Genomic DNA, 27,977 nt, shown 5'->3' with positions numbered 1-27,977 from the left:
CTTAACCCAAATCTTTACATGACCTCTCCCAACAATTTCATTCAGATAATAAACAGCATGACAGAGTGAATTCCTGCAGCACAAATGCCCAGCAGTCAAGAAATAGTTCCCCAGCACCACCATTTGGAAACATTCCTTCCAAACATCAGCAAAATTACAGTGTCATCCAGCAGTGTTCCTCTCACAAAATTTGCAAAGCCTATCCACCAGGATATCATGATTTAAGATGGAATTAAGGCTGCATCCATACTGCATTTTGGGAATACTACTGTACTCTAGGGCCACAACAAACTACAGTTCCCAGAATTCCATAGCATTGAGCAATAGCAGTTGAAGTGGAGTCAGATTATTTCTGCAATGTGTATGCAACCTAGCAGAGCCAAGAAAATCAAGAGGGTCACACTTTCCCACATCTTTTGACAATGTATATCCCATCAGGCAACCATGGCAGATTATACAATCCAAGGTAGAAACCTCAGAAGACGAAAAATTAAAATGTTCTGAAAAAGGAGCCAGGTTGTTATTAGGAAGGGGTTGTCCTTACCTCAAAATTGTATTTTTTCATCTGGTTCAAGTGCCTGCAATACAAATACAGCATCCCAATGCTGCTGCCTACAGCAATGTATTCTCCATTTGTGTCAAGCGCAGTGAGGTATACCAAAATGGAACGGAATCCCTTTTGAATCTTCGTAGGAATTGCATTGAGAAGATAGTACAAGGGGCAGAACTCTTTGAAGGAGGAGGATGGAGTCACTGAGGCCATGGTAAACATCTGCATGTGCTACCTATAGGCTGGAAAAAGATACATTTCATATATTCCCAAAATGCATGAAAAACAAGTATACTTTTTGTTATGTGAACTACTTAGATTCCACTCAGTGTAGGTGAAGAACAAAAATGTTAATGTTCTCTGTTTCATTCTCCCATGAAAAGTTTAAAAAATACTTACCACCTTACTTAGAATATGTTTAGGTGCACATAATCTTCACACAGCATTTTACGCCTCATTACCTAGAAAGAAAAATAGCATAGTTTCTTTCCCTTTTTTAAAAAAATTATAGAGCAATTTATGATAGAAAAAATGGAAAACACTGTGATACAAAAGCAAGTAGCTCTGCTTTTCTATTATTTATGTTGAATGTGTTCATTGTTTAGTATTATATGAACAAAACTTGGGCTAATCAGCTTCCGTCTCTTCTTATTTCTCATGGCACAACTGCTAGAAGATCTGAAGATTTTGCTTCCATTTAAAACTAAACAAAGTAACGTTTGAACCTAGACATAATGTGGTTAGTCTCAACTATGATTTAATACACAGGTGGGAATCATGTAACCTTCTGAAGGTTGTTGAATTGCAATCCGCAGCATTCCTCATGATTTGGCCATGTTGGCCAGAGCTACTGAAAGATGCAGTCCAACAACATCTGAAACGTCACAGGAATCCCACCTCAAGCTACGATTTATGTAACTGGCTTGTTTCAATAAATCATAGTTAAGATGAGCTAAACTTGGCTCACAATGCTGTGCTTAATTAAAAATAGGAAGTTAATGCTTTTCATCTTATTGGAGAGTGGAAGCAACCCTTCAATCTGGCCACCAGACTGTAAAAAGCAGCATGAATTAATGTGCAAAAATATTAAGACTTTTCAATTGAAGATGGACACACTTTTGGAATGTTTCTGCAAAGTTTAAGATCTCTGCCCTAAACCACAGATCCTATTTCCAAAGAAATTAAAAGGAATAATCCAAAGGGGGATGTTTACTATTTTAAAAAGCCACAGAAGTAACGTTTGACCATGGTGCCTGATCTAATAGCTACTTGACATTAAATGGTTTACCTAAGAGACATGAAATTGGCAGCCTCCTGATTTTTTGGACACAGTTCGCACAAATCCCTCACCACTGCCTATTCTAGCTACAGCTAGTAAGATGGAAGAGACCAAAAATACCTGGAGACTGTCTTGCCTACCAAGCCTACATAGATATGCAGGGCTCCACAAATCCTTGCATCAGTGAAGCAACTCTCCTTCACTCTCTCTGTGACTGACAGAGAAGTCACTAGAAAAGTCCATCTCTCCTTACTCTAGATTCTCACAAGCCAGAGAATACAAAAGAGATGAATTTAACCTGACTTCTACAAAGGCTGAATTAAAACCTTGAAATGTGCTAAATAAATGTTAAATCTTCTCATTAGACAATGACAAACACGTTTGGCTCTGAAACGCCAATGCTACCACTGTCAATCTGCACATTATCTCTGTTCAGCCATGGACCTGACTTTAACCCTATTAAACAGGGTGAGCACTTGCTGAAGCTACACTGCAGAATTAATGTAGTTTGATACCCCTGGCTCAATGCTATGAAATTCTGGGAACTGTAGTTGTGTGTGATATTTAGCCTGCTCTGTCACAGAGCTCTGGTGCCACAACAAACTGCAAATCCCATGATTCCATAGGATGGAGCCATGACAATTAAATACTTCCATAGGACTGAGGCATGACAGTAAAAGCAGTGTCAAACTGCATCAGTTCTGCAGTGTGGCAGCAGTCTATGTCCCTAAGGTATGTTCTTCCTTAGATGTACAGATCATTATGCAAAGTTAATGTCTACAAGCTATACTAAGTAAAATCCACACATTGGATTTAAAGTAGCTGAGCCAGTTAGCGTATTTTCAGAACGCACTGGTGAGAGATAATGAAAATGAAAGGTAAATTCCAAATAAATATTGGCCCTAGATGACAAAAGGGCTTAATCAACCTTCTGCTGATACACAGCCATTTATTCCCTCTACTAGCCAGTATTTCTTAAGACAATGCTATCAGTACGGAACAGCCAGGTAGTTCAACATTTCTGTATACAAAGGGATTTCTCCTGCATTACAATGTACAAATGTGATACATATAATGAAATTTACCTGATAGATATGAAAGATCACAATCAGGCCAGCATCAAAAGCCACAATGAATGTCCTGCCTAATCAGTTTCGACACACTTTTCTCATGTGACAGCCAACTTGTGTAACTAAGATTGCAAGCACTAAAGTTCATGTTTAGGACACTTTTAAGGAGTTTTTACCCACCTCCAGCTCATTTAAGAAGCTTTGGCTCAAGCTGATGTAAAAACAAACTGGATCAACCGCTGTCTGCTTCCACTAATTAATGGAGCCACTTTATAACAATCCACAAGGCAGCTCCATTGCCAAATTAGTTTCAATGTAAGCATTGAATTTTATTATTGTTATTATTATTATTATTATTACCAAATAACGCAAATGAAGTGCTTTGAACATTTTAAAGTTCTATATGAATGTTGAGTATGATAACTATAAAGGTAGAGTAATTGGTTTCAAAAAGAACTCTGGCTTATGATTATTAAAATGTTACACCGTTGATATGCCCCTCTTAAAAAACAAGTGTATATAGAGTCACAAAAGGACTTATAAGCTAAGTTTTCTTCCCCAATGTGTTTGCTTCCCAAAAATTAATATTAATTCCACGCCAGAAAAAACAAGGATCTGTGCATTCACTCAACAAGTCTGTTTTAATACTGTAATAGTTTAATTCCATTTTAATTGTCTCATTAGTAAGTTTTTAATTGTACTGTGCTTTTAGACTGTAAGCTGCTCTGAATTCCAGTTTTGGGAGGAATGTGGGATCCAAATAAATAAAACAATAATGATGATGATGATGTCTTCTATCAAAGCATCTTATGTCTTTAAAGAGGCCAGAGGTTCATTACATCTGATTTCCTACTCTAAGGCAGGATATATCTGTCTAGCTGAGAAATACATTGGGAAATCATAAATGTTACCTTCTCCCAGAAACAACAGTACAAAAAGAAATGGCTTAAATTAAGAAGCATTCTCTGCAAGGCAACATTAACTGTGACCATCTTTGCACAGTTTTGCTCTTTAAAGAATGAAAGTAAAAATGGGTTCCCAAATGCCCCTTCTTCAAATATGGGGAGCAAACATTAATTCCACATCAAGAATTTCACCAAAGAACTGAATAAGCATCAGGCAGAAGTAAATAGCTAAACTACACAAAGCTGTGAGGCATCTGCTGTCTAGAGCCACAAGGAGTCTCCATCCAATTTTCTACCTTTAATAAAGGCAACATTTCTATTGGATAAAAAAATATGCACATAAGATGAAAAATTAAGAATTGGTCCCCTCCCAGTCATCACATCTGAACAGAAGTGAAATGCTCCTAGGAGTCTTGTTTTTGACTCAGGAATCCAGTAGCTAATGAAGATTGCTACTGCAATATTAATTTAGCAAACGATGCAAGCAAGAGGCAAATATTTTAAAGAAATGTGAATCCTTCCATTGACATGCTGTTGTTTCTGACTTATGGCAACCCTAAGATGAACCTACCATAGGGTTTTCTTGGCAAGATTTGTTCAGAGGAGGCTTGCCATTGACTTCCTCTGAAGCTGAGATAGTGTGGCTTGCCCAAGGTCACCCAGTGAGTTTCACAGCCGAGTGGGGAATCGAACCCTCATCTCCAGAGTCGTAGTCCAACATTCAAGATACTACACCATGCTCTCACAATGTCTCACAAAGCTACAATTCCCTTTAATATATGAGAATAAAGATCTTTTAATTTAAAAAAAAGCTACAATTCCCAGAATACCAAAACATGGAGCCATGGCAGTAAAAGCAGTGTCAATGTGGATTATTTCTGCAGTGCGGACAGCCTCAAGGTGGCAGTCCGGAGAGTGATCACAGCTCCTCTGAAGTCCATCTCAAGTCATGATTTCAATGTTAGGAGGCCTGGAAATGTGAGAAGAGATGAACTAGAACACTCCTGAGGATGCGCAGAATTTTATTACCTACCTACTATGGCAACTCTTGAGAGCCAGCATGGTGTAGTAGTTTGAGAGGAGCCATGGCTGTTAAAGTGGGGTCAAACAGCATTAATTTTGCAATGCAGGAGAATAAATATCTCACCAAACCCCATAGCAAGAATCCATGGAAGTTAAAGGAGAGCCAGTTTGGCACAGTGGTTTGAACACTGGACTATGATTCCGGATACAAGGGTTCAAATCCTGGCTCAGCCACGTTAAGCCAAATGGGTGACCTTGGGCACGTCACACTCTCTCAGCCTCAGAGGATGCTAAATGACAAAGCCCCTCTGAGGAAAACTTGCCTCTTGATAAGTTTGCCTCTTGGTGGTTGTTACTGTGTGCCTTCACAGGGCTCTCTACTACCAGACCCCTCAGTTTGATTCCCAACCTGTCTCCTTTGCGGGGAAGTCATTAACCCTGATGGAGAGAGGGAAAAGGAAAGGAAAAAAGCCCTCTTCCTCAGCTTCAAGCAGGGAATGGAGTGGCTGGGGGGGGGTTCCTCACAGAGACAGCCCCCAACTGCCTTGAGCCCCTGGACGGAGAGAAAGGTGGGATACAGGTAAGCAGTAAGAAATAAGAATGCAGTTGGCCCTCTGTATCCACAGATTCAACTATCCACACTTGAAAGAATATGCTTTTATGCTATATGGCCCTTGGGGTGTGTGTGTGTGTGTGTGTGTGTGTGTGGCCTTGTGTATCCATGGATTCAACTATCCACACTTGATACACACACACACAAACTGTGGCTCGTTGAATCCATGGATACAGAAGGCCAACTGTACCTATCTATCTATAGCTTTAAACTCCCCCAAAGTAAACCTTGATTCTGGCGTTTCATAGCAGCAGGGGCTCCCTTTTGCCATTGCATTTAATGGGCCTTGAGCATCCGGGGATTTCGGTATCCGCGCAAAGTCCTGGAGCCAGAGCCCAGAGGGTCCCGAAGGTCCCAGGGCGGTTCGTAATCCTCACCAGTTTTCGCAGGCCGTCTTTCCAGAGGCATTAATGTTTCCCTCCGTTTTCCGGAAGACCTGGCCTGGGCCTGGATCCGTCCCGCGGGGTGGCTTCTCCATTGGCCAAGTCCACCATGAAATCCCGAAGTGTCGCCGCCTTGAGCCTTGGAGGCCAGAGTTCAGATCTGGGCCCTGGGTGGCACTCTCTCAGCCTCAGAAGGAGGCAGAGGCCAAGGCAAAGCCCTCTGAGCAAAGGCTGCCGAGGAAACCCTTGCGAGAGTTGGGAGGTGATGGCTCGAAGGCACACAAACAGCAGCAGCAGCAGCAGCAGCACTAGACAACCCCCTTCTTTCTTCCCCAGCAACCAGGCCTCCCTCCCTCCCGCTGCTACTCACCTCCTCAGGGCCTAGGGCCCCTCATGGCTCAGGCCCCGGGATGGCGCTCGGGAAGAAGGGAGCCCGCAGCCCCGCTCCTCCTCGGCCTCGTCCCTCCCGGGGGAGAAGGAGAAGGAGGCGGAGGCGGGGCCGGACGTGAGCGCATGAGGGTTTCCGAGGCCGGAGGCGGAGGAGGCCTTGCTCCGGGGCCTCGCAGCCGCCATGGCCGGTAATCGCCAGCGCCGCTGCCCTCAGCCCTTCTTCCTAGCCTTTATGGGGCCACGTCTGCCCTTTTTCTTGGCGGTCCTCCCTTTTGAGAAGGACCAAGAAGCAGGACTTTTCTATTTATATCAGTGCTTTTAGCTTTTATTTAGTCAAGTCCTCCCTTTTTCTTGAAGGTCCTCCATTTTGAAAAAGACTAAGAAGCAGGACTTCGCAATTATATTACTGTTTTTAGCTTTTGTTTGGCCACGTCCTCCATATTGAGAAGGACTAAGCACAAGTTTGTAGTTATATCGTTGCTTTTAGCTTTTATTTGGTCGCGCCCTCCGTTGTTTTTTCCTCCCATGAACGTCCTCCATTTTGAGCAGGGCTAAAACAGGGATCTATCTTTCTAGCAGTGCTTTTTAGTTTCTTATTGGTTCAAGTCCTCCGTGTTTCTTGAACGTCCTCCATTTTGAGAAGGACTAAGAAGCAGGGATTTGTATTTATATGGGGGGTTTTAGCTTTCACTTACTCATGTCTGCCATTTTTCCCACGAAGGTCTCCCATTTGTCCATGCTTCTGAGTCATGTTCAAACAGTATGACACCCATGTTACTATATGACACATTTTGCATGTGTATTGGGCTATATCATTATTATAGTGATTTCATCCTTATGTATGGAGAAGCCCTAAAACTCCATCACACAATCCAAAGTTATAGGTTAACACAACATTACAGAAAGTGTTTTAGGATTTGACTAGAGCTTTCAGTGAAGAAAACGTGGAAGTGTGACCAACGTGAGACAAAGTAGTCTCAAAACTAAACATAACACCATTGAGTTCATTGTCGTAAAGGGTTGCAATTCTGTCTTTTTGACTAGCTAAAGGTTCAACTCCCAGGACGCCTGCGTTGTCTGTCAGCGCAAGAAAAATTAAAGATAATGCTGCAGACTGGCATAATTTCATGACGAAGTGGGAGACACTGAATGACAGTGGATTTACCACAGCCACAAAAATTGCAGACATCAAAATTTCTACAGAGTAAGTGTATTGAGAAAACAATTTACCCTGGTCCATAGGCAAAGCTCATTTTTCTAAAGGGATTGCAAATGTGTTGGTTATACCAAGTTAATAGGCTGAGAAACCTGCTGCCTTTTACATGCTTAGCAGATATGTCCCTTTGATATTGACAAGGATATATAAAGGTGCCAGGGAATGGGGCAGGGAACTACTGTTTCTAACACTGATTACATCTCTTTAGATTGAAAGAAAACAAACTGGAAATAGAACATGGCAATATTTCCTCTGAATCTGGAAGCCTCCCATCTGACTACAATGTGGAATTGGAGCTCTGCTGTACAGAACTACTTGGGATCCTTCAAAATATGGTACTATTCCTTCTCAGCTACAAAACATTTTGTGTTTCCTCTCTTTGTCATGTAGATCAAGAAAGGTGATGCTCTCAGGTGGGAAGAAGTCTAGATGCTATTTTTGCAGTAACAACTGAAGAGGAAGAGGGCATCTGCAGGGATATCAACCTGCTCTAAAATGAATATCACATTTGTCATTCAGAAGTCTCAGAGAGAAGCCGCCATTCTTAATGCCTGTTACAACAACGTCCTTTGGTAACGACTAATAGTAATAGTTCACCTTAATCCAGATTTCCAAATCTGAAGCCTGATTTATTGTGTGGATCAGGTAGCCCACACAGATGGAAATTATGTTAAGTTTCTAACTGCTAGGTTAAATAAAAATCTTAAATATTAAACTTTTAGGTAAAAATACATCAGAAAATGGAAAAACTGTGTTCAACAACCAAAGGGATCTGTGACTTAGAAACATACCATCATGGACAGCATGTGACACCATTCTTCCATACGTGGCCCACTCCCTATTTCTGTAAGTTATTTCTTCTTTTTTCTTCTTTTGATTGAGGAAGTTCATTTGAAATGATAGTAAGCATGTGATGAATTGTAGCTATTAACTGTGTCTTTCTAAAAGAGAGTGGTTCTGGAGAACAGAAGGGCTCACTAAACGTTCCCAAAGGTTCATGTGGCTGTGTAATAACACAACTCTGACTTCCAGGTTTGGTATAGGTCAACCAGGGTAGGCATCACAAAGCCTGCACCAGAATTCTGGTGCAGTGGGGCAGTCACAGAACTTTACGAACTCATGTACTGATTATCCAATTCTAACGAGTTGCTGCAGCTCGGAAACTGAAGGTACTGTATGCATTCTCAATAATACGGAATACATTCAGGAACAAGTTTTCAGAAATGAAACATAACAGGAGACAGTTGTGGAAGCAACTCTTTGATTCTTTTCCCTTCATTTCAGATGAAGTTTCTGTCAAGCTGTTAGACATGTATTCAAATGAACTAAAGCTGAAGCAAACCATTGTGCAAGAGATTGCTCATACTGCTGACCAAGATCTCCTGATGGTTTACTTATCATCATGGTTATATCAGCCATACATTGAGAGCACCAGCAAAGTTCTACTAGAAAGTATGTTATTGGAAACAGGACATAGACCTGTCTAACTCTTTCTACTTGAAAATCATCCTAATGACTGTTAATCTCACCACTAAAAACACATGCCTGGAACCAAAGTAGCAGGACCTGCTATGTTAATGTCAATATTGACTACTTGGCACTGTATTTCTGCGTTTATGTTTCCAGCTGTTTTTGAAAATCAGATTATTTTATTTTCTTAAGTCTGTACCCTTGGATTCTCAAAATAAAACAGAATTCCCAGAATTCTATAGCACTGAGCTGTGGCAGTTAAAGTCATTTCAAACTGGATTGTTTCTGCAGCGTGGATACAGCCTGAGTCAGTGGAAATTGAATCTCCATATTATATATACACCTCCATATAAATCAAGTTGGAGCCAGATTCCCCCTGCCTTGTCACACAAGATTTGGGTATCTGGTTGTCTGTCTGGACAAGCATGTGGGAATATTGGATGACATGCTGAAAGTGAAGGAACCCCCAGACTGATTGCCATGGTCTCCAGCCAAATGATGCTGTGCTTTTGTTTGGTAAGTTCCTGTCTCCTTTAGGCTGAAAGACTCTGACAATGTGCCCCCGAGTGTCGAGGGAACCTGAGGAGATCACCCCCAAATCAAGCATGTTTTTAGATTCTTACTATAAGTTTTTAAAATGTTTTATCTTGGGCCCTATTCTGGGGGGAAAGCAGCATAAAAATGAAACAAATATGTTTGCCTCAGCAGCACAGGAAGTTCTGGTAGTAGAGAAGATAGAAGAACAAGTCTTTTTCCGGCTCTAAGAGGGCTCCCTCATCTTTGGCCTTGGAGATGGGCTCACAGGGGAGCTTTGAACTATGGGAAGTTGGGCTTCCCTCGAGCCTCCAAAACCTTGCGCATCCCAAGTATGGAATCCCTCAAAAACCAAATGGAAGGAAAAAATAACTGCCACGATTTAAAATGGGGAACATGGCTGTTTAAAATCAGGAGGCAAAGATAAAGTGGGAAACTTCTTAAGAAGGTGATGGAGGGACAGGTTGCTTATCTGTAACTGTAGTTACATATTTACTGGCGATGTAAGCGTAGTGAACAAACTGAAGTCTGGGAAATCAAACAATGTCCAAATCACAAAGCAGAGAGTAGTCAGTCCAAAAATGAGTAGAAAAACTGAAATCCAAAGCCAAAATCTGTCTCCGAAGCCAAGTAACTGTTATAAATCAAACAGAACAGCCATTCTGAGAGGACAAAAAGGAAAAGAGTAGGAAGACTAGAGGTATATATAGGGTGGGCAGAGCTACTGCCAAAAATTCTTACCTAGTGATTTTAGAAGGTTCCAAATGTATCTGTGCAGGCTTAGGAAAACCCATTTGTGTGATTCACAATGAAGATTTTTTTAAGGGCTGCAAGTGGAGAGAAAGGGAAGAAAAGAAATTACTAAGTAAAACAAGGGAAAGAGAAAATTTATGTCAAGGGTACCGGCAGGGAGAGCCACTTTGCGAGAGCCACTTCAGAGTGACATTAGGGTGAGAACCTATCCTGCTGCTGCTTTTATGAAAGACTCTGTTTTGTCAGAGTAAACAACTGACCATTCATGTGGGGAGGAGAGGTGTGCTGCCAGCAAAGGAGGGAGGTAATGCTTCTCTGGGAGCAGCCATTCAAGTTATATAGGCTATCAGGAGATATAGAAATGGGATATGGTTGCACTATCCTTTGGGTAAAGTTTATGATTGGGTGACCAACAGCAGGTAAAAGAATTCCTTGGCCATTGGCCTGTGGGGGTCCCTCAGGGTTCAATTTTGTGCCCTATGCTATTTATCATCTACATGAAACTGTTGGGAGAGGAGTCTGGAGTTTTGTAGTAAGGTGTCACCTGTGAGCTGATGATACCCAGCTCTACCACTCCTTTCCATCTAATTCCAAGGAAACTTTTCCTGTGCTTAAACCAATGCTGAGCAGCTGTAATGGACTGGTTGAGGGCAAACAAACTGAAACTTAATCCAGACAAGACAGAGGTGCTCCTGGTCAGTCAAAAGACAGATCTGGGAATAGGGATTTAGGGGTTACACTCCCCTTGAAAACATGGGTTCATAATTTGGGGGTACTCCTGAATTCAGCTCTGTGCCTAAAGGACCAGGTTTCAACAGTGACCAGAAACGCTTTTGCACAGTTAAAACGAATGCACCAACTGTGCCCTTTCCTGGAGAAGTCAGATCTGGCTATAGACGTGCATGTCTTGGTTACATCCTGTTTGGACTACTGTGAAGCACAATGTGGGACTTCCTTTGAAAAGTGGTCAGAAACATCAATTTGTTATGAATGTGCCCACTCTGAGGTACTAACTGCATAGTTCCTTGAATCTGGTTTTAGAAATATTCCCTATCCTCTAGGTCAGGATGATGAGCCAAATCTATTGTTACAGGAATGATTCCTTTCTTCCCGACTGAGACATTTATTTTCAATAAGTGGAAACACAGGTACTCGTGAAGCATATTGTTTGTTAACTTTAACTGGGACTGTGGAGTAAACTTTTTAATTTTTTATTTTACCTAATACCTGAAGCAGCTCTGAATATTAGATTATAATTTACTTTACAAAAAAATCAGCGCAACATATTTGGTCAATACCTTCTTCTCCAGAGAAACTCAATTAAATAATGCATGTTACTCAGCATTACTTTCCCTTTTCCTATGCATTTATTTTTCAGGCAAGTTAGTTGCAATATTAAGGAAAACTGAGTAAACAGAAGTCCTAACATTAATATTTAATGAGAAAAAATACACATTTTAAGACGTTGGTTACAGAATGCATTTACAAATGTTATAATTTCATTCCCAGCAGGTTCTTTGCCTTTATCATGACTGTACATTACTAGACATTTTCCAACAAAACTGCTTGAACACGAGTATTAGCAGATTAGTAACTAGACTGCTTCAGATCTGAACCAATGAACAGCGCCAATAAACCAAACTAAACAATTCCTCCCTCTCATCCATCATCTAATGCTATAATTTTCTGCTACTGTATTCTCCAGTATTATGTCCCACATGTTTATTCAGTAACTTCACAGGATTGTCAAAGAGCTTTTAAAAACTTAAACAGGAAATGCTCTCTGCCTGATACCCAAATGATCTGTTTCTATGGTGTTTAAGACCGTTTAAGCAATCAGATCATTTAGGATGTTCAGAATTTGTCAGTAAAATTTCCTTTTGCCTGAAGCCCTTTCTACTTTTTCATTCCAATAGTTTCCTTCATGTACTGACTAGGTAGGATTCTGACTATCTTTCAGATGCTAAGAAATTCGAGAATTCAGCATCACATCAATTCCTGTGAGCCTGCTTGCATGAGCTTTTCATCTGAACTGACTGCACTGTCAGTTGCAGTCAATTTACCCCATGAAGATAAGCAGCCTGAATAATCCAGTTCTGATTTCCTCAAAGGCAGCATGCTCTGAAACCTCACTTGTGTGTTCTGATCATATAAATCCAAGTTAGCTTGATCATTTGCAATTTCTTCTTCAGGTGATTCATGTTCCTCTTCCCATAATGCACTTCCAGACTGAACACTTGCTGCACAGCTCCCTACTAGAATAAAATCGTAAGAATTTAAGTAAACAAATACTAATTGACAATATGTAGTCTCAAAACATCAGGTGATCAGGATATATTCGCTGGTAATTGTTTTTGTTACTGAATATTGCTAAATGACACATTACTTATTTAGAATGTTTAAAGCTGTTTAGCTCAGAAATGAAGCACTGAACTGTGCTGTATGTTATCAAAGCTTCAAGTAAGGCTACAGAGAAAATAAACAGTGGCCAAAAGTAGTACATTTACAACTTAAAGTAAATACACTAAATTATGCTCCGGAAAGTCCTTTTCTCTTTGGAAACACTGTGGGGTGGGGTGACCTAAGAGCTTACATTGAGAGAGGGATGAAGATCAATATGGGTTCAGATACATACTTAACCAAGGCAGGATTATTTGGAAAGTTAGCTATCTATAGTTCTTCACTCTCCAGTTTAGAATTAGTACAGAACAAACATGCAAATCAATTTTATCAGACCATTATCAGATTTGCCTGCCTGCCAAGAGAAGTAGGAAGCTAATAAAAGATGCAAATAGTTTTACATACTAAGGGTTCTTGGCTTATGCTTCTTAAACAGAAGCCGCTACTCTTGCATACCATGCTGTAAACTACTTTTGAAATTGAAGTTACTTTCAAAAGTACCATATATACTCAACTATAAGAAATTAATGCCCTCAAATTGACCCTAAAATCCTGGGTCAACATATACGGGTTGATACACTAATACTGCTTAGAAAGGTCCTAAAACAAGTATGATGCCCACTCACTGTTTGTGCCTCAAAGCAGGTCTCTCTCTCTCTCTCTCTCTCTCTCTCTCTCTGTGTGTGTGTGTGTGTATGAATTTCCCAATCCAATCTGAAAGCCTTCTCTTCCCATCAAAGAAATATTCCATTTGATATCACTTCCTTCCCAGACCAATTTGCAAGCCTTCTCTTTCCATCAAAGAAGCACCCATTTAACTCCCCTACAGTCCCTTCTCAATCCAATGTTAAAACTTCTCCTCTAGTACCTGGGAATCAATGTTAGGTAGTCAGGGAAGGTCCAGAGGAGGAGGAACAGAAGTGGTGTTTTTCCCTTTCCATCCTTTGTTATAGCCTCCTAAGTTTCCCCTTTCCATCCTTTGTTATAACCCCTAAGTTCTACCCTTGACTTATCCATGGTCGGTCATATCAAATGTCATGATTCTGACCCTGAAACGTTCCCTCAACTTATACATGAGGTCGACTTGTACACGTGTATATACGGTAGCTTGGTCAGGCCAGTACTGGATAGCTCCCAAGTGACAACACAGCACACAACTATTATCTACCCTGCCTCACGCACCACCGCAAGCAGCAGCCCTCTCTCTGGTGAGAGGGAGCACCGGGTCCCCTCTTTTCCTCCTTCATCTGTACTGTGTAGTTGTGGCAAATCCTTCCTTTCCCCTCCACTTGTCAAAAGATAGATGACAAGTGTGTGTAGGGGGGGGGGAGAGGAATTATAGGTAGCTGCTCCCAGCCACTGCAGTAGCACACTTGTACAGACAAACAGCCACCTGTGACAAGGGGTAGGCTGCAGTCAGTTGGTAGCAGGTATCTGGATTTACTGCTGCCATTTGCCTGACTGAGGGAGCGGAGGTGACTTCTAGGTATAAGCAATCAGCTTGCTTGCTCTCTTCCTATAAAGCTACTCTGCTGTTCATTAAAGCCACTGCAAGTTGAATGGCAGCAAAAAGAGGAGCCACCACACATGGCAGCAGCCACAGATGAAAGGAGAGGAACTGTTACAGTGTATGATATTGCCATTTGTATCAAGAAGCCTCAAAAATGTCATTTTTTCCAGCTGTTTAACTCCCACAACAGGCCCCATTATTCAGACCTGATGTAACCTTCTCGATGGGTAAAGGACTGGGGCAACTGTCTCCATGCCAAGCTCCAAAAAAACCAGAAGAGATACATGCTTAGAAAACTCATCCTCATCCCAGTGAACCAGCTCAAAATTAGTGATGTGATGAAGGTACTTCAACTCAAAGGAGTTAAAATCCATGCTTCATGGCTGGTATGGAAATAGCAATCCCAGCTGGTTTTGAGGAAAAGATTCAACAAGGACTATGTGAACGATGTAACAGATTTTGGGAGGCTAGAAACAGTCCATTGGCTGTGCACTCAACACAAGCTTTCTGGGTGGTCTCAGGCCACTCATGCTTTCAGAGTCTAACCTACTTTACAGCATTGTGAAAATTAAATTATGAAAACCCATGCGCTAAGGTCCTTGGCAAAAGGACATTATTGATGGCATGCCTCAATGACAGACCCAGGAGCCATTTTTCACCCTAGAGATCCTGTGCAAGAAAAACCATCCCTCAAAAACAAAACCAGAAGAAGTGGCAGAAGTCTACTGGTTTTGTTAAAACCCCTTATGAAAGGTGAAACAAGGGGGCAATTTAAACAGAGTAACACCATTATTAGAAGCTTCTAGGACTCGTGATTCTTTAAACTTTTTTTAGAAACAGGGAGAAACACAGCCTGCATGTTGCTTACCTCTAGAATAAAAAAAGCAAATGTTCTTACATGGCAAGATTTCCATAAAAAGATTGTATGTACAGCGCTGTGTAAATGTACAGCGGTTTATAAATAAAGCATAATAATAATAATAATAATAATAATAATAATAATCTGAATAAGCCTCTCTTTCCCCCTATCCAATATTATCATAAGACAAAAATGTTAAAATTCAGGTACTACCTTTATATGTAGAACTTCCTTCTTTTATTCCATTATGGTTTGAATAATCACTATTCATATTCTCTAGTAGATGTTGCACTCTGCTCTTTTTTGCTAATGGCAATATTTCATCTGAACTCTGTCAACAGAAGTTAGGAATAAAACACCTTATTTAACTTTGAAAGAATTATAATAAAAAAAGTTTGAGCAATTCAGAACTAACTCAGCTGCACGATTTCATTCAGCAGCACTTTATGCCACATGAATCAAAGATTTATAACCCAAGTTAAAGAAATTCTGCAAAATCAAACTTGCTACACTTATTACAACTAGAATAAAACTAAGTAAAGAATAGTAGGAGTTAATTACAAGGGATGTTTTATAAAACGAGTTTTATACAAGGGCAGCATAACAATCCATAACACTACACAACCAAAAGTTAATGAACAACTTTTGTTACAACAGTTATTAAAGTTCAAATTTGGGAAGAAAAATGTAAGTAATTTTCTTTCTTTTTTAATATTTTCTTTATTAGATTAGATTTATTACATTTTGACAGAAAATATACCAAGTGATATGTAAGATTCTACAAATAAAATTGAAATTTGTTCCGGAATTGTTTTTGTTAAATATTGTAGAGTATGAAGTGGAAAAGACACATGGTAGAATTTTATTTTATATGCCATCAACAGCAAGTATGTTATTGGCAAAAGAATGAAAGCAATCCAAAATCTCAGTAGTAGAAGACTGGATAATGAAACTGTGTGAAGCTATAGAAACAGACAAACTCACCAGAATCTTACAGAAGCAAAAAATGAATAAACTATCGGAAGATTGGGAAAATGTAATAGAATTTATTTAAAAAGAATGGAATATAACATGTGACAAAACACTATAGATATGTATCTTGGAAATTTGGTTAAATATTATTACATATATTTATACTTATTTAATTCTCCTGATATTAGTGTAAAGTAAGATAAGTATACTTCTGTGCAATAAACCTTTGAAGTATTAAGATGAAAGGAATCGCTAAAGAGAATGCAGACTACTAGACAACCTTTTTTTAAAATAAGAAATAGTATATTTGGGTATTGTGGATTCGATCAATCAAAATAGGTATAAAATCACAAATGTTAAAATAACTTAATATGTGAAGCACATAAAAAATTATAGAATACTGGAAGACATCAAGGAAAGACAAAGATAGGAAGTTTTTTTTATTTGATTTATTGTGTGTGTGCATAAGGTTAGATGATAGATATGTAAGAATGGATTTGGTTGTTAACCATCTGTTTATGTACTGTTGTTTTTTGTAGTTTTGTATATGTTGTTTTTAATGGCTAAAAATTTAAGTAATTTTCAACCCAGCTGTAGCACATGTAGTGACACAAATTAAAGCAAGACACATCTATCCTCCCCCAAAATCACCAACACATTTAGTATACTGCCAGAATTGTAAATTCTTATTAATATGGCAAAATTCACAAGTTCTGTACCTCAGCTGCATGTTTCTGTCCTACAGTTTTGGTAAATACATGGTCATCAGTAGTTTTAATGCACTCAGAAGAACAGTTTGCTTGAGTCTTTTGCAATACAAGAAAACTGTCTGTAATTCCTAGTGATTCAGCCACCTATGAAAGCCAAGAGAAGAACAACAGGAATTCAACTAACACTTACACTGCAAGGGCCAAAGGACAATACCCAGGGAGGAAAGTTCAAGCATTAAAATAATAATCATAAAATATTACGCTTGATCAAGTAGTGGTCTGCCTGCGTATCTAGCAGTTACGTGGGAAAGACCATATCCTGTCCTAAACTAGAAATGAATACTGAGCCCTGTAAAGTATTTCAGCATTCCTATAGTAAATAATAAAGTTGAAGAATTCAGGAATGTCAATAGTACTTTCTTCCCTCATCTGAAAGATAATCTCCCCAGAACACTTTAAACACAGCAAATAAGATTTGAAAACCTACTGCATTTTTTAAAAGTAGATCATTCATACATACATACATACTGTCAGAATATGGAACCAGTATCCAGGACAATCAACCAGTCAGTTTTATGAAGAATAAACAGGACTTTATTGATAGCTCCAAGATCAGCAATTCAACTCCATTCAGCGTTTAAGCTGAGACTAACCCCTCCCAGCAAAAGCAATACATAAAACCCCCAGATTTGTCTACTCCACCCCCAGCCAAAAGCCCACGCAGCAAAATCCCCACCTCTTTTTCACCATTATTCATCCTCCATTGCTCCCCCATAGCTTCTATCCCTCTATGCTCTAAGCTTGCATTCCAAACCTCTGAGAGAGACCTCCAAGAACACTAGATAACAGCCACCTGGTACCACTCAGCTCCCCTACATAACTACATCTATACTAGCCATAGCAAAAGCATCCCAACCCCCATCATCCCCACACACATAAAACATATATCAGATAGAATACTACCAGGATTCTAACACATAGACACACACCAACTATTATTGTGTTTACTTTTAAAGAATCACAATAAGGTATGCAAAACAGAAGACACAAAGTCAATATTTTTGATCAGAGTTATTTGAGATCCAACACTGTAAATTAATCTTCACGTTCTTTTTAAAGAAAGGTGCTGTCTGATTTCACCCATATATATTTTGGTTCATGGAACATGGCTAACAACAAAATGCAACTCTCCAGCCTATAATTACCTTTGGATTTCTTACTTCCACGGGCTCATTTAATTCAGAATTTGCAATATAGTCTTCACACATCTTCTTTACCACAGCATGCAGCTCTTCGAACTCCCGATATACATCTAGAAAGAGTGCTTTTTTCTGATATTTTTGTTTTTGTTCTACCTGGTAAAAACAAAAAGTATTTAAAAATCATAAGATATAAATTCCATTCAAGCCCATCATCATGGAGAAAGGCACTAGGTGATCATACACATGGTACACTATTAGAACTAACTGTAGGAAGCACCTTATGAATCATTACTAGGGAGTATCATACTCCTCTTGACTGCATAATTCTGATAGAACTAGAGATTTGGAGCAGAGGTCCCAGTTCCTCTGCCTGCCACTGGCTTAAGCTGAGAAAAAGAACAGGTAGGCAGCTAAGTTTTAAGAATAGTATAGATGTTACTTATTTATTGGATTTATTGGAATAGACAACACAGCTTGAATTCCAAAGTCCATAAACATAATTAAAAGCTACAGATGCCCATAACACCAGCTTTGAGATAAACTACTGGCAATGGATAGATTGCACTTATTGCTTCTGATAAGAAAAAAAATATGAGGATAGCAGTGGTTTCTTGTATAAACTATTAATTTAGAACATGGTGAGGAACATGATTCGCTTCTTCCTTACAATTTCCTAAGATCCTGGTTAATCGGAATAACCCATTTTTTTCAACCCACCACTGGAAAATTGGATTTAAAGAGGAAATGCATACTCAGGAAACTTACCTTCATCAGTAAAAATTCAAATACGGTAACTTTTGTAAGGCGTAGAACAGCCAGCTGCATCAAATCTTCATTAGCACACTGCTGAGTCAGCTAAAGACCAGAATAATTTATTTAGAGAAGCCATAACATCGTATTAATAAATTGTCAGCTCTAAATGCATGAAGACAAAAAAATTATTTCAAAAGACAGATAAATTAAGCCACTGAGAAGTGCCAATGTTAGGAAATAGTCCCCATCTAAATAGCTAGAATGACTGAATTTTAAAACTTTCAAATGGCTATATCCAAAAGACAGCATTATTCAGTGTGCAACATATAAACAGGCACACTCCATTTAACAAAGCCTCTGATAGTGAAATTGTTCTCCCAGCACCTTTCCTCCTCATCCTCTGTCTAGATGGAATTTTTTAAACTGCATTGGCAATGAGAAGATATGAAAATGGCCTGGAGAAAAACAGACTTTTGGTGTCAGTTGCTGCAGAATACTATGGTAAAGAATTCAATAAAACTTGAGATGGGAATGATTAGGATTCTACTCTAGCCAATCCTGTATGTGCTTGGCTACAACAGGCGAGACAAACAGCAGCTGCCTCCAGCATCCCTTAGTAAGTGTGCATGAGCACCAGAACAGATTAAACAAGTGAAAGCAAATAAGTCTCCTCTACCAGCTATCTCCAGCATGTTAAAAAAACAAACAAACCAAAAACCCCACAGATACAGAGGTTTTGGCAACAAAAGTGGGGTCCTGTGGGGAAAAGTGAAGTATTCTGGAAAGGCCTTCAGGTGGTCTCTAAAAAATTTTAAAAGTTTGTTTACATATGCAAGACTTACCAGAACTTGATGTTTAATTTCAATGCTAATTTTGAACAGAAAGTTTCCTGAAGTATGTTGAACTGCTCTTCTTTTTTGTGGTGTAGAAACCTGTCCCTATTCTTTCCATGGTATTTCAGCCTCTGACAAAAAAAATTCTGTTGAGGTAATGCCCAGGAACACATTGACTTTGCTAACGGAGGCATACCTATATTGTATAAAATTTAACTTTCTCTGCCAACCTTCTGAAAGGCACTCCTCCATTTGTTCTTTTACTACATCAATGGCTAGTTAATAGGTAGAATATTACCTAGGTAGAAATACACTGCCTGCGACCTTCAAGTACCTCCCACATTCACCCAGATGTCATCCCACAGTGATCAGCCACATAGTCACACGTGTGATACTCCGCCAGTACAGTGCATAGGTGCTTTGGTGTGTGAGTGGTACACTGGCAAAGCACAATGTATGAAGGCCCCTGTATATGCCTCCTTCATCACATGCCCTCCCCTTGCTGGACTGTCTGGTTTGTGTATATTGTAATTACATCCATTGGAATTCTTGCACTTCTTGCATTTCTTTGCTTTACTGCAGCCCCACACTCACATCGGGGCATTTATATGCAGCTGCGAATAGGTACATTTTCTACCTGGAGTCAGACTGTCCTGGCTTCTTTTTGTTCTGTTTTTTCGCCCCAGAGCACAGCTTTGGTCCAGTTTCCAGCTGCTTTCGCGGCATGCGCCATCTAAACACCCCACCTTAAAGTGGCTGGAAACCACTTTTGCCTGTCTGTTTCACCCACTAAAGTCCAAAACACACTGCAGAAATAATCCCATTTGAGACCGCTTTAACTACCCTGGCTCATTGCTAAGAAATTCTGGGAACTGTAGTTTATTGTGGCACCACAGCTCTCTGACAGAGAAGGCTAAATTTCTCAGAAAACTACAGTTGCCCTGGCTCAATGTTAGGGAGGTCTGGGAACTGTAGTTTTGTGAGGCATTCGGCCTTCTCTTTCCAAGAGCTCTGGTGACACAATAAACTACAATTCCCAGGACTCCCTAGTGCCAAACCAGGGCAGTTAAAGCGGTCTCAAACTGGATTATTTCTGCGTTTTGGACCTAAGATAGTACTTTAAAACCTGAACCAAAAACAATTAAATGCAAGCTTGCTTAACTTCACTCAAGCTTGCTTAGCTTATTCAAGCTAAGAAACCTTTTCATACTATCAAATTATTTTTACCTAATACATTGTTAAAATGAGCTACAACCTTTTAAGCATTACAGTTAGATTACAGTTAGCCCTCCACATCTGTGGCTTTGATTATTCAGGGATTTGATTAATGTATTCTATCTAGGAATCTCTTTGTCCTCCAGCATGACTCTGTTGTCAACTTCTGCCAAAAGTTACACTGGAGGACCTAAAAATTCCTAAAGAGAACACTTCTCTAGGTATTTGTAGGTCTTCCAATGCAATTTCACGGTCATAATCTGGCAGATCTTGACCACAGCATTGCCCTGGATAGCCTAGAAGTGTTTTCTCAGGTAAAAGGGGAAAAATTATTTGCAGTTTTTCCACTTTCATGGGGTCCTGTGCCCCTTACCCCAGCGAATGTGGAGGTTCCACTGTAAATCCATAGAGAACTGCCTCTCAGGCTATTTGATATGGAGAACCAGATTTTCCCCCCTAATATGCCAGGGGCTGATAACATAATCGTGCCCATTGGCTACAATTTTCTTCCTTTCTTTCTTTTCCTGGAACCATTTGTGGACCAGCATCCAATGGTTCATGGACTGGTACTGGTCCACAGACCACCACTGCTGAGACTCAACTGGACTTAATTCTGAATAAATACTGAAGTATAAACACTGAAGGCCTAAAAAATAATGCGGCTAACTATCACTCGACAAATAAGCTTGAACAATTATGAAAGGGAATCATACCTCATTCAGCCTAGCTTTCCTTCTAAATATACTGTGGTGCTTTGAAGACATATTATTATGACACTTGGAAGTGAATTGACCAGATCTGCTAGATCTTCCAGAATACCTTGTTCTTTCTGTCTGCTTTGATTGGCTGTGCCTTCGTCGTCTGGCTCTTCCACAACTAGAGTGTAACAGATGGCTGCTTAGTTGTTCTGCAGACTTTCTATCTTCTGTAGATGTGTCAGGCTTTTAAAAAAAAAGGTTCACAAAAAGTCTTTATAAGTTATGTCTTTATAATTCCATCTATTTGAAATAATGGTAATAATCATTCAGTCTACAACACCATTAGACTTAGAGGACTATAGACTTCTTGCAGCTTGCCTTAGACCCTTGTAGTAATGTTTCAAGAGTTACTTTGAAATAGCCTTATCCACTCCCAGAAACAAATATAATTCACACTTTGAGGGGAGAGAGCATGGACAGGGCAACAATAAAGTCAAATGATAAGGCTCCAGGCTTCTCCATTGTGGCAACTGAAAAGCAGCAGTTATCTGTTACTTGCAAACTAATTTCAAGATAGTATTCAAGATGCAATCTAATTTCATTTGAAGAGAAAGCAACAACCAACAGCACTGTTTTGCATTGCTGCGCCATAGCTTAACTATTCAGTGATCATTTCTAATAATTTAGACTATTAAACAATCTTTAAAGACGTTACATATAACCAACAAGATACTTCATTTGATGAATCCATGTTTACATAAGCCTCTACTCATTAAGTTTATACAGTGGGGCCTCCGCATACGCGGACTTTTTATAAGCGGCTTTGAGCATACGCGCTCAAACCGCTGGGCGCGCACAGGGCAAAAGGGGCGGCGCGTCCCATTCAGTTGAATGGGCGTGTGTGCCCGTTGCACCGCGCGCACGCCCGTTGCACCCCACACACCTTCGCGCCGCCGTGCATGAGCCCCATTGTTTACAATGGGGCTCGAGCATAGGCAGAAATCGCCATACGCGTCGAGATCCGGAACGGATCCCCGCGTATGGCGAGGTTCCACTGTATATGTTTATTAAAATGTCTATACAGCATGATTGTAGGTCTCCCGGTCCATATTTAAAAACAGTCTTTATACCATATTCTCCAACAAAAACATGGCTGTTGTTATCAGCCTCCAACCTAGGTAGGTTCCCTCCATAATGCACAGCAAGAACTGCCTGTAGTTCTCATTCTTTCTAACCTAAACAAGTGCTGGGCTTTTAAAATTAGAAAAAAACAAATCAAGCCTGCAGCTTTTAAATTACAAGTTTATATTTAAAGATGTGAAGATCTGGGATAGAAACTCACAAAAAAACATTTACCTGCATTGTCTACAAAAATTCTAGAGGTAAGGAATATCTTTTTCTGTTTTTTAAAATACTGTATATGTTTCCTTGACCTTCACATCCTCTTTCTCTGTCAAAAATATCTTTTCCAAGCTCAGACCATACTCTGAGGATACAAGAATGTGGAGGTGAGGATACAGCTTATATGGGAGAAAACAGGAAGAGGACCAGGAGATGAACATTATCCAAACAGTTTATAAAGATTGTCTCCAATTCCCTTAAGATTCTTTACAAAGAAAATTTGTACTACCTGTCCCTCACTCTCTTTTAGAAGACCTTTTTCCAATTCTATGTCTATTCCATTTTCATTTACTAAATCAACAGTAATTGGTGGTGGTGAAAAAGAATGCTGGGTATTTTCGCTGCTACTCTTTCCAGTGTATTCCGGTGATGTATTTCTGTGAGGTCTATTTATAAGGGAAGATTGTGATTCTTGTTGTCCATGATCTGGATTAAGTTTATAGTGCCGTGCCAATCCTCCTTGTCCTATATAAGATTTTTCACAACTTTGACATTTAAACAATTTTGGCCTCAAGTCAAACTCAAATAATGAACATGTTTCCTCTTCCATGCCACCTTCATCATCTTCTAAATTCAACTCAAAATAGTCATCGGAATCCGACTGGTGATAGTCAGCCAAAGCTTCAGTTTTAATGAATTTATAATCCATAGCTTTATATTTGGGAGGGCGTGAAATCCTCCCAGAACGAGTCTTCACCTTCAAAGATTTCTTCTCATGGCTTATAAATGAGTTTTCTGAAATCAGAGCATTATTTGGAGAATCTGCAGGAGCTATTGCAGCTGGCTTGTTTTTCTGTCCCAGTGTAGCTATCTTACCTACAGATATTTGCCCAAGGGGGTGTAAAGAACTATGCAAGAGCAACTGAACTGTTGGTTCAGAAGAATTATGTAAGAAAAATGGCTGTGACTCAGTTCCCATAACAGGGCGCATATGAATAATTTGAGGGTTAACACTGAGGCCTAAAATACTGGAATTCTCTTCAACTGGCTGAGGTATGGTTACATTTTCTGGATGAACCACTGCAGGACTTAGGGCTGACTTGTCCTCCTTTTTTGTCTTCTCAGGCTGTACTTGAACACAGAGGGCTTCCAACTGCTTTAAAAAAAGGATTAAAATTGTTTAAGCACAAATTTACATGCATATACATACCTCTACAGTATTCTATGTCCACCTCATATACATATAATGCTTCCTGCAAAAACTCAGGCCTGACAAATGACTCTATGTAAGTGATGATTCGCACAAGCATGTTCATCACTTAAAGCCTAAGCATCAAATGATGTCTTACAAGTGTAAATGCACCACCACAGAATAAAGCCTTCAATTCACTATCTACCACATCATAAGTACTTTGCAAGAGAGGCAAAATCACACACAGTACTCCATTTGAAATATACCTTAATCTTAAGTGCAGCCAAGTGATGAGCATCTACTAGCCACAAGAACCACCTCACCTTTTACAGAATGTGATTCTGAATGTTTATGTTTTTATACAGTACCCATATGCTACTTGAGAGTATGTATTTTCCCTGGAAAATGATTAACCTTCCATTTTGAAGCCAAGCCTCCCTCCTGTCCATCTGCCTTGGTCCAGGCCTCGGAGGTAGAGAGGAACTACTGGACTTCTTACCCTTTCCTTCGACCACTCCCTTCTCCTTCTGTGTCATGTCTTTTTAGATTGTAAGCCCACGGGCAGGGAACCATCTAACTAAAAAGATTGCATGTACAGTGCTGTGTAAATTTACAGCGCTTCATAAATAAAGGTTAATAATAATAATAATAATAATATGGATGATCTACATGAGCCTACCCCCAAAAGAGGTAATTCATGTAATTCAAGCATTCATGCAGAGTAAGCCAGAGACCTTATGAAGGAAATCAATTTTCAAAAGGTGAGACAGTGAAGGGAAAAAAATGTAGCATCAATTGTGGGTGACGAACATGTCACCCGCCAACAAAATCTGGAGGACCACAAGTTCCCCATCCTGGTGTTAGTTACTTGTTTATCTTACACCCTTGTTAATCAATTTCTTGTTCAAAGGCTATCAACGTTAGTTGATGCTTTATCAATGGGCGCTAATGATTAGGTCCCAATGACTAGTCACTAGAAGACAGATTCCTGCTGATTGCTAATAACGACATTTATTTATTTTTAATATTTTGACACCATCTTTCTGCCAAAGCCACCAGACTGGTATACAACAAATTTAAAAATAAATACAAATGACATAATAAAATAATTAAGTACATCAACAACAACAAGACTAATTAAAAGTAATTCCCTGCTAAAGAAATGTGGCTTGGCATCTTTTCTAGAGGGAGGTGGGGACAATTCAGTTGTGTAACATGCATTCTATCACCTGAGAGAATTTAAGAGGAGGTCCTGTCACCTGATATCCTCAGAAGAGCCTCTCCTGTAGATTTTAATAACTGGTCAGATTCATAGTGAGATAGGCAGTTCCTTAGATAGTCAAATCCTAAGCCATTTTCCTAAGTCTAATCGTTATCTTTAACGGAACCCTTGGTGTTAGAAACAGAGAAAGTGATTAGTTAGCTAGAGTCAGTCAGGATTAGATATATCAGCAGTAATATTTAATGTTATGTTCAACTTCTGCTTAACAAATCACTTTTGTATTGACGTTGCATCTCTGCAAAAGCTACATAAGGGTTATTGGAATGCTGGACTGTGTAGTCCAGTGGTGGCAGCAATTGTTCAAAGTGGAAGGATCAGATGAATAGTTTCACACAGGAACCAGGAGAGCATTCAGAGGTTCCTCACATTTGATGGCATAGCAGTGGAACAGGAGGTGGTCCTCACATTTGGTGTCAGTGGTGGGGATAATAAGTAGAAGCCTCCACAACTGGTGGCAGTGGTGAGATTAGTGGAAGCCCTAACAAAGCGCCCACCTATTTCTTTTGGAGGGGCTTCTCCTTCCTTCCACTGAGGATCCTGTGGCCAGAAAAATGACTCCCAGATCAGCAGTCTAAACATAATCAAGCTACAGTTGTTGCCAAATCAGACTAACCCACAAATTGGGGGAGAGAGGCTAAAGGACTAACTAACTAGGGATCTCAAACCACTTGAAGTTACCTGCAATACCTTTCTGAACAGTAACAAATACAGCCCCTCTGTGTGCCTAGATGGTTGGGCACATCATGCTCTGGAAATGATTCCCCTGTGAGTTTTCAGCAGAATACAGCTTGTCTTCCTGTCCTACCTTGGGCTTTGGTTTCCTGTTATTTGCACCCCATATAGAATCATGGAGTCGGAAAAGTCCACAAGGTCCATCCAGTCCAACCCCATTCTGCCATGCAGGAACTCTCAATCAAAGCGCCCCTGACAGATGGCAATCCAGCCTCTGTTTAAAGACCTCCAACGAAGAAGACTTAACTGCAATCTCTGAGGGAGTGCGTTCCACTGTCGAACAATATCTGCAACACTACTAAGCCATGTGTACCCAATCTTGCAAGACTGAATTATGTGCCCATAAAGAATCTCTCTGTGTGTGAATCGGGACCCTGGCACGCTGGGCATGAATCCTGACTCTGGAGTCCCAACCCCTTTGGGGGGGTCGGGGGGTCGAAGGACCCTTTTCCCAGGGGTTGCCTGAGACCATCGGAACTATCTATGAAGTAGCAATGAAAATAATGTTACGGTGGGGAGGGGGGTCTCCACAGCACAAGGAACGTGTGTCAAAGGGCCGTGGCCTTAGGAAGGTTGAGGAGCACTGCTCTGGAGGGCCTGTCTCAGGTTTAAGGCAGCAGTCCCCAAACGGTGCCCTTTCTTTTTGGACTCCATCTCCCAGAAGCCTCAGCCAAGTCGGCCAATAGCCTGGGATGCTGGGAGCTGAAGTCCAAAATCCCTCGAAGGGCACCGTTTGGGGAACGACGGGGACTTTAACGGCGACAGGGACCTAGGCCCCAAAAGCCCTTCCCACCCGAGAAAGGCTCCCTCCTGACTGGCCCCGCAAGCCTACTATACCTTGGGCGGGAGGAGCCTGCTGGGGGCAACAGCCGCCTCCTCAGATCTGCCTTGGGCTGAGGACGAGGCCTCTCCGCTCGCTTGAAGCGATGCGGCGGCGACGGGCGTCTCCTCGGCCGCCTTCGCTGCCTCTTCCGCCAACGGCCGCTCCGTGGCCCCACATCGAGCCGCCTCTCCCTCCTCGACGACGACGTTCCTCACAGGAGCCGCCATCTTAGTTGTAGCTGACGAGAAATCTCGCCGCGTCTCCTCAGCTCTCGCGAGAACTGACCGCGGACGGACCAATAGCGAGGCTTCCTTCGGCCGAAGCTACCCGTGTTCTGACGTCACTAGGGGGAAAAGTGTAGCAAGCAACCCAGCTACGGAAGCCGTCGAGAGACATAATTAGGTTGTGTGTTTTTAAACGAGGAGGGGCAGAACCACAGTTTTGTGTTTGCAAATAGGTTCCGTGCCTCAGGAAAAACCAAAGGAGGAGCTGCACTGGGAAGTTCCGAATCAGGGCAGCTGCTTCTTACCCTGTTTAAATGCAGCTCCGGAGAGCAGATGTCAAACCCCCATCATGGAACCCCGCTGGGAGGCCTAGGGCAAGTCACACTCTCTCAGCCTCTGAGGGTGGCAGAGGAAAGCCTCCTCTGAACGAATCTCGCCAAGAAAACCCCGCGATAGGGTCGCCATAAGTGGGAAACTACTTGAAGGCACACAACAACAACAACAACAACCATCATCATCATCATCATTACTTTTCATGATTGTATTTATAACCCACTCTTCAGCAATGCTTACAAATTGTTAATATAATATAATTATATTATTATTATTATATACTACTAATAATAATAATAATGTAGGGAGAAAGTGACTCTGCTTAGTCCTGTGGATGATTTTAAAGTTATGTTTATATATAAACGTAATTCAGGGCTGCTTACAATGAAAACATATCAAAAAGAGTACATTAAAACAGAATTAAATGACTACATTATTAATAAAACAAATTGCATGTTAAACAGTTTTAAAACATTTTTATATGGAGGCGCTGTATTGTTTGAATGCATTTTTTATATATATATATATATATATATATATATATATATATATATATATATATAAATACAGCGCCTCCAAAGCCTGCGCCCTTTAAAAAGGTCCTGTGCTGAATTATTGGAAGAAGGGTGTCCTAACTGCAGCCTTTTGCAGCTGAACTTCCAAGCGCGATTGGTCGCTGTTGTCGTTCCTTATTACAGAATGAAGAAGCCTC

The 27,977-nt window shown here is 40.4% G+C and overlaps 3 protein-coding genes across 8 annotated transcripts in view; 1 reads left to right on the top strand and 2 right to left on the bottom strand.

The window, feature by feature from the left end:
* TECPR2 (tectonin beta-propeller repeat containing 2) overlaps window positions 1-6,287 on the bottom strand; it is a 59,572-nt gene extending 53,285 nt beyond the window's left edge. For 2 of the 5 annotated variants that reach the window (XM_089522573.1, XM_089522578.1), the window contains exons 1-3: window positions 6,194-6,287; window positions 950-1,011; window positions 545-792 (exon numbers count right to left, since the gene is read on the bottom strand). In XM_089522573.1, coding sequence (XP_089378699.1) covers window positions 545-778 — 234 coding nt within the window. In that variant the 5' untranslated portion in view covers window positions 779-792; window positions 950-1,011; window positions 6,194-6,287. Of the gene's footprint in view, window positions 1-544; window positions 793-949; window positions 1,012-4,375; window positions 4,775-5,817; window positions 5,872-6,193 lie in introns of those variants that run through there. The other 3 variants (XM_089522574.1, XM_089522576.1, XM_089522575.1) reach the window with 3 other exon arrangements.
* CINP (cyclin dependent kinase 2 interacting protein) lies at window positions 6,189-9,143 on the top strand. The gene is made up of 5 exons (XM_089522579.1): window positions 6,189-6,401; window positions 7,258-7,417; window positions 7,638-7,764; window positions 8,152-8,275; window positions 8,714-9,143. Exons 1-5 carry the CDS (start codon window positions 6,395-6,397, stop codon window positions 8,914-8,916), a joined length of 621 nt encoding a protein of 206 aa, XP_089378705.1. The 5' UTR covers window positions 6,189-6,394; the 3' UTR covers window positions 8,917-9,143.
* A 2,374-nt stretch (window positions 9,144-11,517) lies between these two features.
* On the bottom strand, window positions 11,518-26,963 carry ZNF839 (zinc finger protein 839). Of its 2 annotated transcripts, none has more exons than XM_089522559.1 (8): window positions 26,723-26,963; window positions 22,969-23,832; window positions 21,354-21,581; window positions 18,605-18,694; window positions 17,843-17,992; window positions 16,647-16,781; window positions 15,169-15,286; window positions 11,518-12,441 (listed from the first exon to the last, which is right to left on the bottom strand). In XM_089522559.1, exons 1-8 carry the CDS (start codon window positions 26,933-26,935, stop codon window positions 12,173-12,175), a joined length of 2,067 nt encoding a protein of 688 aa, XP_089378685.1. In that variant the 5' UTR covers window positions 26,936-26,963; the 3' UTR covers window positions 11,518-12,172. The 2 variants fall into 2 exon arrangements, with proteins under 2 accessions (XP_089378685.1, XP_089378684.1); XM_089522558.1 differs by having other exon boundaries at window positions 11,519-12,441; window positions 22,969-23,835.
* Window positions 26,964-27,977: the final 1,014 nt, after the last annotated feature.

The sequence above is a fragment of the Sceloporus occidentalis genome, unplaced genomic scaffold (genome assembly GCF_023333645.1).
Source record: "Sceloporus occidentalis isolate IW3139 unplaced genomic scaffold, rSceOcc1.0.p SCAF_4, whole genome shotgun sequence".
Classification (NCBI taxonomy): Eukaryota; Metazoa; Chordata; class Lepidosauria; order Squamata; family Phrynosomatidae; genus Sceloporus; species Sceloporus occidentalis.
This window is presented reverse-complemented; position numbering and strand designations above follow the sequence as displayed.

Coding starts and splice junctions, on each gene's coding strand:
- ZNF839 (XM_089522558.1), bottom strand. CDS start 26,935: ATGGCGGCTCCTGTGAGGAACGTCGTCGTCGAGGAGGGAGAGGCGGCT. Junction 18,695..21,353: donor GGAAAGCTAGGCTGAATGAG/GTATGATTCCCT, acceptor TCTGGTCTTTAG/CTGACTCAGCAGTGTGCTAA. Junction 12,442..15,168: donor AGGAAGTTCTACATATAAAG/GTAGTACCTGAA, acceptor ATTTTATTCTAG/TAGGGAGCTGTGCAGCAAGT.
- CINP (XM_089522579.1), top strand. Junction 7,418..7,637: donor GACATCAAAATTTCTACAGA/GTAAGTGTATTG, acceptor ACATCTCTTTAG/ATTGAAAGAAAACAAACTGG. Junction 8,276..8,713: donor GTGGCCCACTCCCTATTTCT/GTAAGTTATTTC, acceptor CCTTCATTTCAG/ATGAAGTTTCTGTCAAGCTG.